A 19,565-nucleotide genomic window follows, 5' to 3' on the forward strand; every position below is an offset into this window, starting at 1 on the left:
CAATAGCATTGCAGTAAACTTAGTCTGAATTTAACTGGACTATTGCAAAGACTTCCTAAGTGGCCTTCATGCCCACTGTTGCACCTCGTCTGTCCAGTCTAGACTGCATCTAGTGATACCTTGTCAGAAGTGATCACATCTTCTCACTTCTGTAAGTCATTCAATGACTTTCTGGTCGTCTTTACTATGTGCTGACTTATGTGCACCCAAAATTCATATGTTGAAGACATAATCTCCAATTTGACTAAATGTGGAGATTAGGTCTTTAGGAAGTAATTAAGGTTAAAAGAGGTCATAAGGGTGAGTGAGGTTAATAGGACTGAGCCCTTATAAGAAAAGGGAGATCTCTTTTGCCCTCTCCTGCCACCCCCTTTCCCTGCTATGTGAGGACACAGTAAGAAGGTAGCCATCTGCAAGCAAGAAGAAGGCCCTCACCAGAACCTGGTCTCAGATTTCTAGCCATCAGAACGATGAGAAAATTGATTTCTGCTGTGTAAAGTCACCCAGTCTATATTATTTTGTTGCAGTTGCCTAAGCTGACTAATACAGTCTTTTCACAACAACTAAATTATTAAGAATGGAGTGACTATCACCTACTAATCCAGTCTTATTTTATACTATACTCCACTGCCACCCCCATGCCCCAGTCTCTGATTCCAGCCCACAGAGCATCATTTCATGTTCTGGAACACCATATAGCCATTTTTTTTTTTTTTTTTTTGAGACGGAGTTTCACCCTTGTTGCCCAGGCTGAAGTGCAATGGCGCAATCTCGGCTCACTGTAACCTCTGCCTCCCAGGTTCAAGCAATTCTCCTGCCTCAGCCTCCTGAGTAGCTGAGATTACAGGCATCTACCACCACGCCTGGCTAATTTTTGTATTTTTAGTAGAGACAGGATTTCACCATGTTGGCCAGGCTGGTCTTGAACTCCTGACCTCAGATGATCCACCCGCCTTGGCCTCCCAAAATGCTGGGATTACAGGCATGAGCCACGGCACCCAGCCCATAAAGCCTTTTAACATGTTCATTGCAACACCTGAGACATGATTTGTTTAGCTGACTCACACTCATTCTTCATATTTCAGCTTAAACATCACTCCCTAGCAAAGCCTTCCCTGACTCTGACCCCACCTGACCTTTGCCCTGTTTCCCCTTATATGCCTTCATTGCTCATTGATTTTCCTATAAAGCAGTTTGGGTTTGTTGTTGTTGTTTTGAGATGGAGTCCCACTCTGTCTCTCAGGCTGCATTGCAGTGGCGCAATGTCTGCTCACTACAACCTCCACCCCCCAGGCTCCCGGCCCTGAGATTCAAGCACTTCTCATGGCTCAGCCTCCTAAGTACCTGAGACTACAGGCACGCACCACCAAGCCCAGCTAATTTTTGTATTTTTAGTTGACACGGGGTTTCGCCATGTTGGCCAACCTGGTCTCGAACTCCTGGCCTCAAGTAATCCACCTGCCTTAGGGTCCAAAGTGATGGGATTAGAAGTGTGAGCTACCACGCCCAGCCAACATTAAGGATCTTGAGAGATTGTCCTGGATCATGTTTGTGGGCCCTAAATGTAATCACAAGTATCTTTATAAGAGGGGCACAAAGGGAGATTAAACTACAGAAGGCAAGTGATGACTGAGCAGAGACTGAAATGATGTGGCCACAAATCAAGGAATGCTGGCAGCCAATTAGAAGCTGAAAAATTCCAGGCCAAGGATGGATTCTTCCCTGGGACCTCCAGAAGGAGCTAGCCTTGTCTTTGATTTTAGCCCTGTAAGAATCGCTTTGGAATTCTGGTCCCTAGAACTATGAGAGAATAAAGTATTGTTGTTTTAACCCATTAAGTTTGTGGTAATTTGTTATCACAGCAATGGGAAACTAATAAAAGGAGTAAAACTATAAATTCAAAACAATAAAATGTCTATTTCTGAAGTAATGACCTGGACAGACTGTAAAAGTTGGATATTTTTGTAGGCATAATTTCTCAACTAGCTCTATGCCTTAGATATTTTTAATATTTATATGTTTTCCCTAAATATTCATTTTGATTTCTCATAGCTTTGAAGGTATCACTTGTGAAATGTCTGTATTATTTGAGGTATGTAAAGACATTGTTAAACAGTCTTTGTTTGCCTTTGTTTCAGTAAATCCTCAGCAGTTTCTAACTGGAAAAGAGGATAAAGATTTTCATCCAGATTGGGAACAAAGCAGACTTGGCCCATTGTTTCTTTTCCACTACAGCCTAGAGATACCAGCTTACAGGATGATGTCAAATCAGTTCATGTACCTTAATTGTGTTTTTACGTAAGTGTAGTTTATACCTCTAGAGGCAACATAAAAATAAGAACTTTCAGCACCCCTGAACACAGTGGAACGTGTGGACATGTACGAGTTGGACTTATGGTCCCTTCCTTTCATGTTAGAGAGCCACCCCTAATTTCTAGCCTACCCCTTATCTTCAGCCAGAGGAAAGCAGTGGATCCTTTCCACAGCCTACATTCTCCAGCAGCTGCCTTCATTCCGGCTTGAAAGGAACTCCCTGGCAGCCCATTGGCCCAAGAGTAAGGAAATGGTTGCTTAGCAACTGACTCCTGCCCCCACCACAGCCCTGAGAAGAGGAGCTCTTGGGCCAACCACCTAGTTTCTGCCTGTGTTACAGTGAAGAGGAGTTGCTTAAGAGAAGATGAAGCCCTTGTCTCTGTTAATAGAGATATTGATAATTCTTGGGGTCACAATTAAAAGTAAGTATTTTTTGTCCTTACAGTTCTCTGTGAGGGTCTTTTCTCTTTGCTCAAACAGTGCCAAGGGCAGAAGCCAATCAAAAGATTAGAACTTTACTATATCCCTAAGTAACGCCATTTTTGTACAGGTATTTTAAAATGTGCAATGAGAAGAACAGATGATAATGATAGTCTCACTTGGGATAATACTTGGGAAGGGTGTGGGCGATGGGGAGAAAACAAATCTGTGAGAAAACCACTACAGTAATTGTTATAAAGTAGGGATATTTAGGGCAAGTTGTTAAGTGTTATTAAATTTAGAATATCATAAAGGTCTAGTTCCAAGACTTTAAAGGAAAAATATAGGACTCAAAGAGTTTGAAAGATTCATAAACATGTTCTTTTAAAATATTTACACAATAACAATTTCACTTCCAAAGTTTCAGTGTTTCCTGTATAGTTACTATCTGAAAATGGAAGTTATTTTCCAATCTTGTTTCTTTGGCCATTTTTTGAGTTACTTTTTACCCAATCCTCATATAATGTGCTCATGATAAATTCAACTTAATAAATATTCATTTGGTCCCTGATTGTCTAGTAGTTAGAATTCGGCACTCTCACTGCCACAGCCCAGGTTCAATTCCCTGTCAGAGAAAAGAAAAAAAAAAAAAAGGAAATATTTGGATTTTACCCAGAAATGTAAGATTGGTTTACCATCCATAAAGTAATCAATGTAACAATCACATCAATAAAAGACAAAGATCACATGATCATTCTAAATCTAGTAAAAGCATTTGACAAAATTCAACATGCTTTGTGATAAAAATGTGTGACAAACTAAGAATAGAAGGAAACTTTATCAATCTGATATAATATATCAAAAAACCCAAAGCTACTATATTTAATGGTGAAAGACTGAATGCTTTACCCCTAACATCAGGAATAAGACAAGGATGTCCACTTTTGCCATTTCTATTCAACATTGTACTGGAAGTTCTAGCCATGGCAATTACACAAGAAACAGAAGTAGAAGACATCAAGCTTGGAAAGAAAGAAGTGAAATTATCTGTATTCACTGATGACATGATCTTGTATATAGAAAATCCTATGGAATCAAGTACAAAACTATTAGAACGAATAAATGAGCTCCACAGCACTGCAGAATAAATACAAAAAATGGTTCCATTTCTATACAGTAGCAATGAGCAAACCAAAAATGAAATTAAGAAAGAAACTTTATAATAGTATCAAAAAATGAACTACTTAAGGATAAAGTTTACCAAAAAAATGCAAAACTCATCTTCTGATAACCACAAAAATTGTTTAAAGAAGTTAAAGACAACCTCACTAAATGAAAAGACTTCCCATGTTCATGGATTGGAAAACTTAATATTGGTAAGATGGCAATACTCTCCAAATTGATCTACATATTCAACACAGTCTTTATTTATTTGTTTTTTTTTGTTTGTTTGTTTGTTTTTTTGAGATGGAGTTTCGCTCTTGTTGCCCAGGCTGGAGTGCAATGACGCAATCTCAGCTCACTGCAACCTCCGCTTCCTGGGTTCAAGCGATTCTCCTGCCTCAGCCTCCCAAGTAGCTGAGATTACAGTCGTCTGCCACCACACCTGGCTAATTTTTTGTATTTTTAGTAGAGACGGGGTTTTACCATGTTGGCCAGGCTGGTCTTGAACTCCTCACCTCAGGTTATTCACCGGCCTCAGCCAGCCAAAGTGCTGGGATTGCAGGCATGAGCCACCGCACCTGGGCTTCAACACAATTTTTATGAAAATCCCAGCTGACTTCTCAAAAATTGGCAAACTGGTCTTAAAATTCATATGGAAAAAAAATGTTCCTGAAAAAGAAGAATGAAGTTGGAGGACTCACACTTCCCAATTTCAAAACTTACTACAAAGCTGCAGTAATCAAGACAGTATGGTCCTGATGTGAAAATAGACATATAGATTACTGGAATAGAATTGAGAGTTTTACAAGTAAACTGTCACACTTATCATCAATTGATTTTTGTCAAAGATGCCATGAAAACTCAGTGTGGGAGGTGCTGGAGGAGATAATCTCTCCAACAAACGGTGCTGGGACAACTGGATAACCACATGAAAAAAATGAATTTGAAAAAATTAAATAAAACAATTTTTAAAAGCTAGGCACAATGGTTCCTATCTGTAATCTCAGCACTTTGGGAGGCCAAGGCAGAAGGATCACTTAAGGCCAGGACTTCGAGACCAGCCTGGTCAACATAGGAAGAACCTCATCTCTTTAAAATTAAATTAAAAGATAAATAAAAATTTCGTAAGAATGAATTTCTACCCCCACCTCATACCTCATATACACAAATTAATTCAAAATAGATCAAAGACCTATACATATAGCTAAGGATTTAAAACTCTTAGAAGAAAACATAGACATAAATCTTCCTAACTTTGGATAAGCAATGATTTCCTAGATATGCCACCAAAAGCACAAGCAGAAAAGGAAAAACCAAACTGATTATCAAAACTCTTCTGCTTTGGAGGATATCATCAAGAAACTCAAACGACAACCCATAGAATGAGAGAAAATTCTTGCAACTCATATATCTGATGAGAATTCAGTATTCAGAGTATACAAAGAACCTTACAACTCATCAACAAAATGACAACCCAATTTAAAAATGGGCAAAGAAATTGGATAGACAGTTTCCCAAAGAAGAACAAATGACCAAGCACATCAGAGATATTCTACATCATTGGTCATTAAGGAAATGAAAGCGAAAAGCCAGTGAGTTATCACATCACACCCAGTAGGATGGTTATAATCAAAAAACAGGAAATTATCGGCCGGGCACGGTGGCTCACACCTGTAATCCCAGCACTTTGGGAGGCTGAGGCAGGTGGATTACGAGGTCAAGAGATCAAGACCATCCTGGCCAACCAACATGGTGAGACCCCGTCTCTATTAAAAATACAAAAATTATCTGGGCATCATGGCAGACACCTGTAGTCCCAGCTACTCAGGAGGCTGAGGCAGGAGAATCGCTTGAACCCGAGAGGCAGAGGTTACAGTGAGCCGAGATTGCACCACTGCACTCCAGCCCAGGCGACAGAGCGAGACTCCGTCTCACAAAAAAAAAAAAAAAAAAAAAAAAAAGGAAATTATCAAATTTTGGAAGGATATAGAGAAACAGGAGCCTTAACACATTGCTGGTGTGAATATAAAATGGTATAGTCACGGTGGAAAACAATGTGGCAGTTTCTTAAAAAGTGAAACATAGATTTACTAGGTTGGTGCAAAAGTAATTGAAGTTTTGGCATTAAAAGTAATGGAGAGGCCGGGTGTGGTGGCTCACGCCTGTAATCCCAGCACTTTGGGAGGCTGAGGCGGGAGGATCACAAGGTCAGGAGATGGAAACCATCCTGGCTAACACGGTGAAACCCCATCTCTACTACAAATACAAAAAATTAGCCAGGCGTGGTGGCCGGCGCCTGTAGTCCCAGCTATTCGGGCGACTGAGGCAGAAGAATGGCGTGAAACCGGGAGGCGGAGCTTGCAGTGAGCCGAGATGGTACCACTGCACTCCAGCCTGGGCAACAGACCGAGATTCCGCCTCAAAAAAAAATAATGGAGAAAACCATAATTACTTTTGCACCAACATATGCAATGTGACCTATTAATTCCACTACTAGGTATATAACCAAGAGAAATGAAAACATAGTGTTCACACAGAAATTTGTACACAAATATTTATAAAACCATTATTCATTGTAGCTTAAAGGTGTAAACAACCCAAATATTGACCAACAAATGAGTAAATAAACAAATTGTGGTATTTACATTGGAATATACATACGATGGAATATTACTCAGCCATAAAAAAGAATGAAGTACTGATACGTGTTACAATTTGGATGAACCTCAAAAACAGTTGTGCTACATGAAAGAAGCGACACAAAAGGCTGCATATTGTATGATTCTTATTTTATGAAATATCTGAAATAGGCAAATTCAGAGAGATGGAAAGCAGATTACTGGGTTAGGGGATGGCAGAGGGGAGAAAGAGGAGTGACTACTTAATGCGTACAGAGTGTACCTCCAGGATGATGAAATTTTGAAACTGTAGAAAGATGATGGCTGTATAACACTATGAATGCACTAAATGTCACTTAACTGCACACTTTAAAAGGGGTAATTGTATGTTACATGGATTTCACCTCAATTTTTAAAAAATGTTGCAATGCTTGGAAAACGGGCAATTCTTCAAAAGGTTAAACACAAAGTTACTATATGATCTAATAGTTCCATTCCTAGGCATATATCCAAGAGAATTGAAAACACATTTCCATACAAAAACTTACACATAAATGGTAGCATTATTCATAAATAGACAAAAAGTGGAACTAGCGCAAAAGTCCAACAACTGATGAACAGATCAACAAAATGTGGTATATCCATACAAAAGAATATTCAGCAAAAACCACAAACAAAGTATGATATGGATAACCTTGAATACATGCTAAGCAAAAGAAGGTAGACACAAATGGCCCCATATCATGTGACTTCCTAGGTATGAAACATCCGTAATAAGCAAATACAAAGAGACTGAAAGTCCATTACTGGTTACCTAGGCCTGGGAGGTATGCGGGAATTGGGGTGGTGATGACTTAGGGGTACAGGATTTCTTTTGGGGTAATGAAAATTGTTCTCTGATTGTGGGATGTTTGCACAAATTTGTGAATATCCTAAAGGCCATTGAATTGTAGAGGGAAAAAGTAAATCTTTAATGAAGGTTATACACCAGGAGTATTGGGGATATAAGAATATCTAATAACAGTCCACATCCTCGAGCAGCTTAGAGTCTCGAAGAGAAAAACCAAAATAACTAATGAATAAATTGTAAAGTGTTGTAGGTAATAAAACAGAAGCATTTACAGGGTACTGTAGGGCACAGAATGAAGGAGAGGTCAATTCTACTGGTGTGTGGAGTAGTCAGAAAGGCTTCACAAAGGAAATGGCATAGACCGAATCTTGAAAGATTAGTCAGTGTTCATCAAGCAGGCAAGGGAGAACAAGAACATTTCAGGCCAGAAAAAAGGACCAAAGACACAGAGGAATGAAAGAGCATGGTCTATAAATAAGTGTATCAGTTTGCTGTTGTGTAGTATATAAGAAGCAACTTATGAGGCTGGAGTGGTAGGTAGGGACTTTGTGTGACAGGCTGTGAAGTTTGGGCTTTATCCTGGGAGGAATGGGTAGTCATTTCAGGTTTATTCCTTGAAGAACATGAATAGAATTATGCCTTAGAAAAATGACTTTGAGAGTAAATAGTAGCTACTAGATGTGAGGGTTGGGGGAGAGGGGATATCCAACGGTTGGTTAAACAAATACAAAAGTATAGCTAAATAGGAGGAATAAGTTCAAGGGTTCTATAGCACTATTGTGTGACTATATTTAACAACAATTTATTGTATCAAATAGCTACAAGAGCAGATTTTGAATGTTCCGAACACAAAAATGTGATAAACATTTGAAGTTACAAACATGCTAATTACCCTGATTTGTTCATTATACATTGTATATATATATCAAAATATCACACTGTGCTCCATAAATATGTACAATTATTACATATTAATTAAAAACTAAGAAAAGCAAAAAAAAATTTAATAGCAAAAAAGCAAATATTCAGTGCCCTTTAGCAAAAAAGAAAGAAAAAAGGGAAGAAGAGGAGAGAGGAGGAGAGGGAGGAAGAAAGAGAGAAAGAGAGAGAGAGAGACTTTGGCAGTAGAGGATTGGATGTCACTGTATAACTCTGGTGACAGTGTAACTAGTAGAACATTACTGAATTGTCCAAACAAGAAACAATGAAGACTTAAACTATAGCAACAGCAGTGGGAACTGAGAAGAGTTGATGGATATCAAGGCTAGAGAGATTATCACAGAAGTCCAAGGTGAGAGAGTGCTAGGAACATGGGAATTGCCAACAATGCCAAATGCCAGAGAGAATGGGGAAATTAGAGTCAGCAAGTGACCATGAAATTTAATAGCTTGAGAATTTTTGTTTCCAGGACAGTTTCAGCGGAGAAGCATGAACAGAAACCTGATGTCAAGGCTGGGTGTGGTGGCTCACACCTGAAATCCCAGTACTTTGGGAGGCTGAGGCAGGCAGATCACCTGAGGTCAGGAATTCGACACCAGCCTGGCCAACATGGTGAAACTGCGTGTCTACTAAATATACAAAAATTAGCCAGGCGTGGTGGCGGGCACCTGTAATCTCAGCTACTCAGGAGGTTGAGGCAGGAGAATCACATGAACCCAGGAGGTGAAGGTTGCAGTGAGCTTAGATCGCGCCACTGCACTCAAGCCTGGGTGACAGAGCAAGACTTCATCTCAAAAAAAAAAAAAAAAAAAAGAAAGAAAGAAAAGAAAAGAAAAGAAAGAAAGGAAGCTGATTTCAATTGGTAGAAGTGAACATGAAGAGAGAAAGTAGAGACATAATGATTATACAGAGTTCTTCCAGGATTGTGGCAGTGTTCAGGGTCAGACTCTAGCTATCGATAGATCATTCATTAATTGTGGGTGTATAGAGAACCAGCAAAGTAGTTAGTGGGAGAGAAAACAGTTGTTTTTTAAAAGCTAGTGCTGGCGGGGCGCAGTAGCTCATGCCTGTAATCCCAGCACTTTGGGAGGCCAAGGCGGGCAGATCACATGAGGTCAGGAGTTTGAGACCAGCCGTGACCAACATGGAGAAACCCCGTCTCTACTAAAAATACAAAATTAGCTGGGCGTGGTGGCGCATGCCTGTAATCCCAGCTACTCCAGAGGCTGAGGCAGGAGAATCGCTTGAACCCAGGAGGCAGAGTTTGCAGTGAGCCGAGATTGTGCCATTGCACTCCAGCCTGGGCAACAAGAGCGAAACTCTGTCTCAAAGAAAAACAAAAACAAAAACAAAAACAAAAAACAAAAAACAAAAGCTAGTGCTAAAAGAGCTAAGATTCATATGTAAAATTAGCCCTTGACCTCACTTATTTTCCCTCTCTTTGCCCCTCTACCCTATTTCTCAAGGCAAAACGGACAGGTCTATCCTTTTTCATTCAGATACACCTTGCAAGCTTGCATGTTGCCTTTTTATTCATTTTTTTCACTTGATACTCATTGTATTTTGATTTTACCTATATAAAATTATTGGGGAGGACATAACTATGCGATTGTCCCTGACTCTACATTCACCTAGGGAATTTCTTAAAAAGTTACTGAAATGATTTTTCCCTTTTGGTAAATCCTCAGGTTAAAATAGTTGAAAATGATGGAAGGAATGAACAGTCCATCCCAAAGTCTATGGCTTAGAAAGATGGAAGGAAAACTAATTATGTTAAACTAGTCATTTTTTTCTAATGTTTTTTTTCTCTCTTCACTCTATCAACTTAGCTGCTGCTTTTTTTTTTTTTTTTTTTTTTTTCCTGAGATGGAGTCTTGCTCTCTCGCCCAGACTGGAGTGCAGTGGCGCGAACTCAGCTCACTGCAACCTCCGCCTCCCAGGTTCAAGCAATTCTCCTGCCTCAGCTTCCTGAGTATCTGGGACTACAGGGGCTTACCACCACACCCAGCTAATTTTTGTATTTTTAGTAGAGACGGGGTTTCACTCTGTTGGCCAGGATGGTCTCCATCTCTTGACCTCATGATCCACCCGCCTCAGCCTCCCGAAGTGCTGGGATTACAGGTGTGAGCCATCGTGCCCAGCCTGCTGCTGCTTTAAGGTAGTGTAAAATATATCACTGAGGCAGAGAAAAGGCACTGCCAAGAGCTCTGGCTATAGATCATCCAGAGTCCAAGGTTTCCTGCCTCCCATCTATTTCTTTTCTTTCTTGTTTATTTATTTAGATCTCGCTTAGAAACAATTTTTTCTTTTTTCTTTTTTGAAAATTTTTATTTACAATGATAGAACTTGCTACTACCTCAGAATACACCTTTTTCTTTTTTTTTTTTTTTTGGCAGAGTCTCATTCTGTCTCCTAGGCTGGAGTGCAGTGGCATAATCACAACTCACTATAGGCTTGACTTCCCAGGCTCAAGCATTCCTCCCACCTCAGCCTTCCAACTAGCTGGGACCACAGGCATGCACCACCATGCCAGGCTAATTTCTGTATTTTTTGTAGAGATAGGATCTCGCTATGTTGCCCAGTCTGGTCTTGAACTTCTGAGCTCAAACGATCCTCCTGCATCAACCTCCCAAAATGCTGGGATTACAGGCATGAGCCACCATGGCTGGCCCCATCTATTTCTTTCTAGTAGTAACTCTTATCATACACTTCTGTGATTACAAAAGCAAAGCAAAACAACAAAAAGTTAATAGTAACTCTCACAGACACACTCCACCTACCCAGCAGCTCTCTATCCCAGTTGAAAGGGGCACGTAGCTCATCAGTCTCACAGTAACCAGAGGCCAGAAAGCAGTTGCCTCACAATCATGTCTAGGTCCCTGTCTGGTCCAGAAGGAGGCCACATAAAGACCAAGCCCTGGACATGTTGCAGAGGAAGCTGAGCCTAAGCAGTACAAGCAGGAAATATCCTACTGCTTCAGAAATGTTCTTGCTTCTACCAGTGCTATTTTGAATAACCTATGGAATTGAGGATTTCTAAATTACCTTTGCTTTCATTAAATTCTTTTATGTTGTACCTCTAACCAGGGAAAAGATACATTGCAAGTAACTGGAGCATCTCTCCTTGAAAAGAAGCAGGAGAGACCAGGTGTTATGATAGGATTGATGACTGCAAGAGAGAAGTTTGATAACTGTGTTATGTGAAGGATCAGTAAAAAAGCACATTTCTCTTTTGTGAGTTTCCTGAAAGTTATAAGGCTTTTTCACACCTTTGTATCTCAGATTCATCTGAATGGTTTCTGATTTTGTATTTTTTTCAGTGACAAATACTAATTGCATATTTATGGGGCACAATGTGATGTTTTGATATATGTATATGTTGGGCAATGATTAAGTCAAGCTAATTAACATATCCATCCCTTCATATAAGTACCATTTTTTGTGGTGAGAACATTTGAAATCTACTATTTTAGTAATTTTGAAATACAGAATACATTATTAACTATAGGCACCATGCTGTGCAACATCTAAAACTTATTTTCCTATTTAATTGAAACTGTACTCTTTGACCGACCTCTCCCCATTCCCCATACCTCCCTCCCCAGCCTCTGGTAACCATCATTCTATTCTCTATTTCTTTCTTTTTTTTTTTTTTTGAGATGGAGGTTTGCTCTTGTTGCCCAGGCTAGAGTGCAATGGCACCATCTCGGCTCACTGCAACCTCCGCCTCCCAAGTTCAAGTGATTCTCCTGTTTCAGCCTCCCGAGTAGCTGGGATTATAGGTGCACACCACCATGCCCAGCTAATTTTGTATTTTTAGTAGAGACGGGGTTTCACCATGTTGGCAAGGCTGCTGTCAAACTTCTGACCTCAGGTGATCTACCCGCCTTGGCCTCCCAAAGTGCTGGGATTACAAGCGTGAGCCACCGGGCCCAGCCTCTACTCTCTATTTCTATGAGTTTCAACTCTTTAGATTCCACATATGAGTGAGATCAGAAAGTATTTGTCTCTCACTTCCTGGCTTACTTCATTTAGTATAATGTACTCCAGTTTTATCCATGTCGTTGCAAATAGCATGATTCCTTCTTTATAAGGCTGAATAATATTTCATTGTATATATATACAACATTTTCTTTATCCATTAATCCATTGATGGACACTTAGGCTGTTTCCATATCTTGACTATTGTAAATAATGCTGTAATGAACATGGGAGTGCAGACATCTTTTTGACATACTGATTTCAAGTCCTTTGGATATATACCTGGAAGGGGGATTGCTGGATCATATGCCAATTCTTTGTTTGTTTGTTTGTTTGTTTGTTTTTTGAAGAATGGCTATATTGTTTGACATAATGGCTGTACCAATTTATAGTCCCACTCACAGTGTATAAGATTTCCCTTTTCTCTAGCCAGGTGTGGTAGCTCACACCTGTAATCCCAGCACTCTGGGAGGCCAAGGCGGGCAAATCACCTGAGGTGAGGAGTTTAAGACTAGCCTGGCCAACATAGTGAAACCCTATCTCTACTAAAAATAAAAAAATTAGCCAGGCACATGCCTGTAATCCCAGCTACTTGGGAGCCTGAGGCAGGAGAATAGCTTGAACCCAGGAGGCAGAGGTTGCAGTGGGCTGAGATTGCGCCACTGCACTCCAGTCTGGGTGACAAAGCAAGACTCTGTCTCAAAAAAGATTTCCCTTTTCTCCACATCCTCACCAACACTTATCATCTTTCATCTTTTTTCTAACAAGTGTGAGGTGATATCTCGTTGTGATTTTAATTTGCATTTTCCTGATGATTAGTGATATTGAACATTTTCTCATATATCTGTTGGCTGTTTGTATATATCTGTTGGCCATTTTTATGTCTTCTTTCAAGACATGTCTATTCGGGGCTTTTGCCCACTTTTTAATCAAGTTGTTTGTTTTCTTCCTATTTAGTTGAGTTTCTTATCTATTTTAGATATTAGTCCCTTGTCAAATGTATGGTTTGCAAATATTTTCTCCCAATTCATGGGTTGTCTGTTCAATCTGTTAATTGTTTTCTTTGCTGTACAGATTTTTAGTTTGCTGTAAATTCTATTTGTCTATTTTCACTTTTGTTGCTTGTGCTTTTTGGGGTTATATTTAAGAAATCACTACCCAGGCCAAAACTGTGAAGCTTTTCCTCTATATTTTCTTTTAGTTTTAGAGTTTCTGGTCTTATGTTTAAGTCTTTTTTATTTTTTTTGAAATGACAAAGTGACTGGGTTTTTTTGTAAGTAACTAGATTAAATTTTCTTCCATTGTGCCAATATGTGACCCAACACAGAGATTAGGTGCCAGTTTCAGGAAAATAAAGTTATATTTTTGTCAGCCATGAATGTATGTCTTCTGAATATTTTTTCTTTTGTTTTTAGTTGATACATAAACATGCATCAACTTCATCAATGATGCAGAGTGATATTTTGTACATATATAGAATGTGTAATGATCAAATCAGAGTTATTAGCATAGCACCTCAAACATTTATTATTTCTTTGTGTTGTAAAGGTTCAAAATCTTCTCTTCTAGCTTTTCTAAAATATGCAATAAGTTGTTAACCATATTTATCCTACAGTACCATAGAACACTAGAATTTACTTCTCCTATCTAGCTGTATTTTTGTATCAATTAACCAACTTCTCCCTATCCTCCTCTCTTCCCATCCTTCCTATTATCTAATAACCACAATTCTACTCTATCACTTATATGAGCTCAATTCTTTCCGCTTCCACATATGAGTGAGAAAATGCGGCGTTTGTCTTTCTGTGCTTGACATTTCACTTAACATTATGTCCTCTGGGCTCATCCATGTTGCATAAATGACATGATTACATTCTTTTTTTCTTTTTTCTTTCTTTTTCTTTTCTTTTCTTTTTTTTTTTTTTTTTTTGAGACAAGTCTCACACTGTTGCCCAGTCTGGAGTACAATTGCATGATCGCAGCTCACTGCAACCTCTGCCTTCTGGATTCAAGCGAGTCTCGTGCCTTAGCCTCACCAGTAGCTGGAATTACGGGCATGCACGATCATGCCTGGCTAATTTTTGTATTCTTAGTAGAGACGGGGTTTTGCCATGTTGGCCAGGCTGTTCTCAAATTCCTGACCTCAAGTGATCCACTCGCCTTGACCTCCCAAAGTGTTGGGATTACAGGCGTGAGCCACCGCACCTGGCAATTTCATTCTTTTTCATGGCTGAATAATATTTCATTGTGTATATTTTTTTTATATTGATATTTATTTTATGTTTTTATATTTTTATTCATTTATCTGTTGATGAATATTTAAGTTGACTCCATATCTTGGTTATTGTGAAAAGTGCTGCAATAGACATGGGGGCACAGGTGTCTCTTCAGTATACTGATTTCCTTTTCTTTGGATAAATAGTAGCAGGATTGATGGATCATATGGTAATTCTATCTTTAGGTTTTTGAGAAACCTCTATACTGCTTTCCATAATGGCTGTACCCATTTACTTTCCACCAACAGTGTTTAAATATATGGTTGTCAAATGTATGGTTTGCAAATATTTTCTCCCAATTCATGGGTTGTCTGTTCAATCTGTTAATTGTTTTCTTTGCTGTACAGATTTGTAGTTTGCTGTAAATTCTATTTGTCTATTTTCACTTTTGTTGCTTATGCTTTTTTCTCCACATCCTTGCCAGCATTTGTTAATTTTTGTCTTTTCGATAACAGAGTCATTCTATGTGTTTAGGTTTTTAATACATTTTGAGTTGATTTTTGTATGCCTTGTGTGATAAGGGTCCAATTTCATTCTTCTGCAGTGGACATACATTTTTCCCAACACCATTTATTAAAGATAGTGTCCTTTCCTCATCATGTGTTTTGGCACCTTTGTTGAAAATCAATTGATCATAAATACAAAAGTTTATTTCTGAGATCTCTATCTTGTTCTGTTGGTCAATGTGTCTGTTTTTAGTCCATTATCATGCTGTTTTGATTACTATAGATTTGTAATATATTTTGAAGTCAAGTTGTGTGATGTCTCTAGCTTTGTTCTTTTTGCTTAAGATTGTTTTGGCTATTTGGGGTCTTTGGTAGTTCTACACAAAATTGATGGCTGTTTTTTTTCTATTTCTGTGAAAAATGACATTGGGATTTTGACAGAGATTATATTGAATCTGTAGATTGCTTTGAGTAATATGGACATTTTTACAATATTAATTTTTCCAATCCATGAATATATCTTTTTATTTATTTATGCCTCCTTGAATTTCTTTCATCAAAGTTTTATAATTTTTAGTATACAGATCTAAAAGCTTTCTGTATCAAACAATTACTACTACTCTTTGAATCTATTCAGTAGGGTAGCACTTATTGGAGACAGGACAGGCTTTGGCCTGGGGAGAGCTAGGTGAACAGACCCCCTTGCAGAACCCGTAAATGCTCATGCATCAGCTTTATCTCAGCTTTATTGAGGAACTCCCTGACATGTTCTTTTTGTCTGACAGGAATCACTCTTCCCAATTCCGACTCCACTTTTTTTTGCACATAAGGGTTCATACGTCTCTCCCATTTTATGTATATCCCAAGAATTCTCTCTGCCAGTGATAGCCCTCTACCTGCTCCTAATGGATCCCAAGATCTATCCCCCCATCAATTGAAACTGCTTTTTCAAAGAATGCCAACAGCTCATTGATTACCAATCCAGTGGCCTCTTGCTGTTCTTTCTGCTAACCTCTGTGCACCATGTGACATTACTCACCATCTTCTTTTTCCCTCTTCCTCTGCAGAGCCATCTCAGGCTCTTTCATGGGCTTGTCTTTCTCAGTTCTCCTTTAAATGTTGTGCCCAAGGCTCGATGCTTGGCTTTCTTGCTCTTCGTATTCTATGCATCTCATGCTGTCACCCAAGCCCCACACATTTGTTTACATGTCTATATCTCAGACCCTCCTTCTAATCTCTAGACCAGCATATCCAGCTACATGATGATCATGAAGTATGCATGCAGATTCCTTAAATCAACATTTATTATCAAAGTTACTTCCTCCTCTGTTTTTTCTCTTGTTAATGGCCTCAACTATCCTTCCCTGCTCACCTTGTTCTCAAGTACTCCAAATTGTGTGATTATACAGTTCTAATTCCCGTAAGTATCATTTAATTCAGTGTTTTAACGATAAGACTGAGGCCTACCATGGTGAAATTGCTTCCCCCACGTCATCCTGCAAAGCTAAATCTAGAACCAGAATCTCCTAATCCTTTATATTTATTCATTCCCTTATTCTTTTACCAAATCTTGTCAATTCTACATTCTCAGGGGTTTTCCCACCTATGCATTTTCACTGTCTCAATTTAAAATCTCATTTTAGTATCTTTTAACTACACTAATACACTTCTAACTTGCTTTTCTCTTATCCACATACACTACTGCCAGAAATAATATTCCTTAACTCCAAATCTAATCATTATGTTCTCCTGCTGAGACATCCACTTTATATAGAATAAAGTTCTAATATCTTGTCCAGTAGTCAAAATCCTATATAATTAGATCCTAGCTTCCTTTCTATTTTGTCTTAGCTACACACGTATTTTATTTCAACCAATTCAAACTATTATTAGCTACTCAGTATACCTAGCTAACTCTCCCACTTCCATGTCTTTCTCAAGCTGTTCTGCAGACGGTCTGTCGACAGGAAAGGACTGTCATCCAATCTTCTTCCCCATCATCGCCATAAATCTAAAGTATAGTATCTTGTTCATCTTTCAAGGTCTATCTCAAGTTCTACTTCCTCTTAAAAAAAAAAAAACAGATCCAGCACAGTGGCTCATGCCTGTAATCCTAGCACTTTGGGAGGCCGAGGCCGGTGGATCACGAGGTCAGAAGATTGAGACCAGCCTGGCCAACGTGGAGAAACCCCGTCTCTACTAAAAATACCAAAATTAGCTGGATGTGGTGGCGTGAACCTGTAATCCCAGCTATTCGGGAGGCTGAGGCAGGAGAATTGCTTGAACCTGGGAGGTGAAGGTTGCAGTGAGCAGAGATCATGCCACCATACTCCAGCCTGGCAACAGAGCGAGACTGTCAAAAAAAAAAAAAAAAAAACCCTTGGTGGCTCATGCCTGTAGTCCCAGCACTTTGGGACTTTGGGAGGGTGAAGCAAGAAGCAAGAGGATCTCGAGCTCAGGAGCTCAAGACTAGCCTGGGCAATATAGTAAGACCCTTTCTCTATAAACAAAAAACAAAACAAAACTTTCCCAACCCCTTCCAAGTAGCACATTGTGCCTTTATTGTCCTCTGCATCAGAGTCTCATAATTGAGTTAGTTTTTAACTCCCTTAGCAGATTGCTAACTACGTGATTACAGAGATGGTGTTGTACTTGCCTTTTAGATCTCCTTTAGCTCACTGTAGAACTTGACATTTAGTAGATGCTCAGAAACACTTGTAAAATTAAATAGTAATTAACATACATGTAATGCTATACTTTGTAAAATACATTCCCAAAACTTGTGGAGTAGGTCATTCAAATGTTTTCATTATTCTGAATTTGTAGATATTTAAAATTCTGAAGAACAGAGTTTAGTAAGACCTGAATTCTCTGGTGGGAATCAAAGGTTTTTACTCTGTATTACCTTTGTTATTCTAAGTCTGAATTCTCCAAAGGACTGTGCTGCGTATTTTCCTCACAATCATATTTACTTGCCTCAGGCTGTTTGTGCATACTATTAAACAGCCAGATGAAAAATTAAAAATTCAATCAATCATCCAAATATTTTTAAATGTAATATACATATGTTTGCTTTCATATAGAACAAACAGCCAGGTGATTGATCAAGCTATTTGCTTTTCAACCAGTTGTTTTCACAGTATGATTATTACATAAACTCTAACAGTGATATTTTATCAGTTTTTTGTAGATTTTCTAATTTTACTGGATTCTTCAATTTATTTACTATAGTCATCTAGTCCTATTTATATAATTTATCAGCCAATAAAATATAGTAAAAAAAGAAAAAAAAACTGGTTGTTATGACTTCTTTAAGCCTGTTCCCTCAGACTCAGAACCAAGATTATAATGCCAGGATTGAAGAGAATATTCTAAGATTGGATAAAGTGATTTACACCCTGCAGCTTCCATGATTGAGAGATTTAGGGAGAAAAAAACAAAAACACATTAACTCTGGAAACAAGCAGGAGTGTCTTTGAAATCATCAGGAATTCCCAAGAGACAAAATAATAGGTGGAATTGAATTGAAAGAGAAAACTTTTGCCCAAAATGTGCAAAAGAGAATACTGCTAGGAAAGACGTAAGAGTAGCTTCAGGGAAAAAAAGGAAGGAGCCCTGGCGCGGTGGCTCACGCCGGTAAGCACTTCAGGAGTTTGAGGCGGGTGGATCACCTGAGGTCGGGAGCCTGGCCAACATGGTGAGACCCCGTCTGTATTAAAAATACAAAAATTAGCCAGGCAGGGTGGTGGGTACCTGGAATATCAGCTACTTGGGAGGCTGAGGCATGAGAATCTCTTGAACCCGGGAGGTGGAAGTTGTAGTAAGCCAAGATCGCGCCACTGCACTCTAGCCTGGGGGACAGAGTAAGATTCTGTCTCAAAAAAAAAAAAAAAAAAAAAAAAAAAAAATGCAGTAGGAGCAGCCTAGCAATTCTGACCCCCACTCCCCTCTCAATCGCCACTACCACCATATACAGAGGAAAGGGCAAGACTTATGAAAGGCTAGGTTACTAGGTTGTTGGACCAACCCTCCTACTGAAATAAAATGATACATGTAAAATACAAACTTCTTAAATGCATCAGAGAGTTTAGAAGACAGTGAAGTACCAGATAAAAAATCTAGGGAAAATCTAGAACCTAGAGAAGTAAGCACAAATGCCCCTGAGCAGAGCCAAGATTTGCTCCCTCCTGGCCCCAGCCGTGCACCTGAACATCAAAGCAGCTTTTGCCCCTGTGCTAGGCAAGTGTAGACACTGGTTTTAATGGCCACACAAAGAGGATAGAATCCAATTCTCTAGACCTGTCCAAGGTGAGAAGTCTAGTAAGAGACCTTTTCAACATTAACCTGGGACCAGAAAATGCTATACTCTTAAAATAAGGGCACACTACCCCTTCCCAAGTTCAGGGATCAATAGGACTTAACTTTTAGCAGAGCAAAGAGAAAAGGAAAAAGAAAAATATATCTCTCTGAGAAGTTGTGTGGTCATGTGCCAGCCCTCACAGCTTGGGTTTACATTGCTTAGGGGTTCCCAGGCACCCCAACCCTAGAACTAGCTCTA

The 19,565-nt window shown here is 39.1% G+C and overlaps 1 protein-coding gene across 2 annotated transcripts in view; it reads left to right on the forward strand.

The window, feature by feature from the left end:
• Positions 1 to 2,600: 2,600 nt before the first annotated feature.
• The window catches only part of SEL1L2 (SEL1L2 adaptor subunit of ERAD E3 ubiquitin ligase), a 137,584-nt gene continuing 120,619 nt past the window's right edge, over positions 2,601 to 19,565 (forward strand). For both annotated transcript variants that reach the window (XM_028828676.2, XM_077951183.1), the window contains exon 1: positions 2,601 to 2,735. In XM_028828676.2, the coding sequence (XP_028684509.2) occupies positions 2,678 to 2,735 (58 nt within the window). In that variant the 5' untranslated portion in view covers positions 2,601 to 2,677. The remainder of the gene's footprint in view (positions 2,736 to 19,565) is intronic.

Source organism: Macaca mulatta, chromosome 10 (genome assembly GCF_049350105.2).
Source record: "Macaca mulatta isolate MMU2019108-1 chromosome 10, T2T-MMU8v2.0, whole genome shotgun sequence".
Lineage (NCBI taxonomy): Eukaryota > Metazoa > Chordata > Mammalia > Primates > Cercopithecidae > Macaca > Macaca mulatta.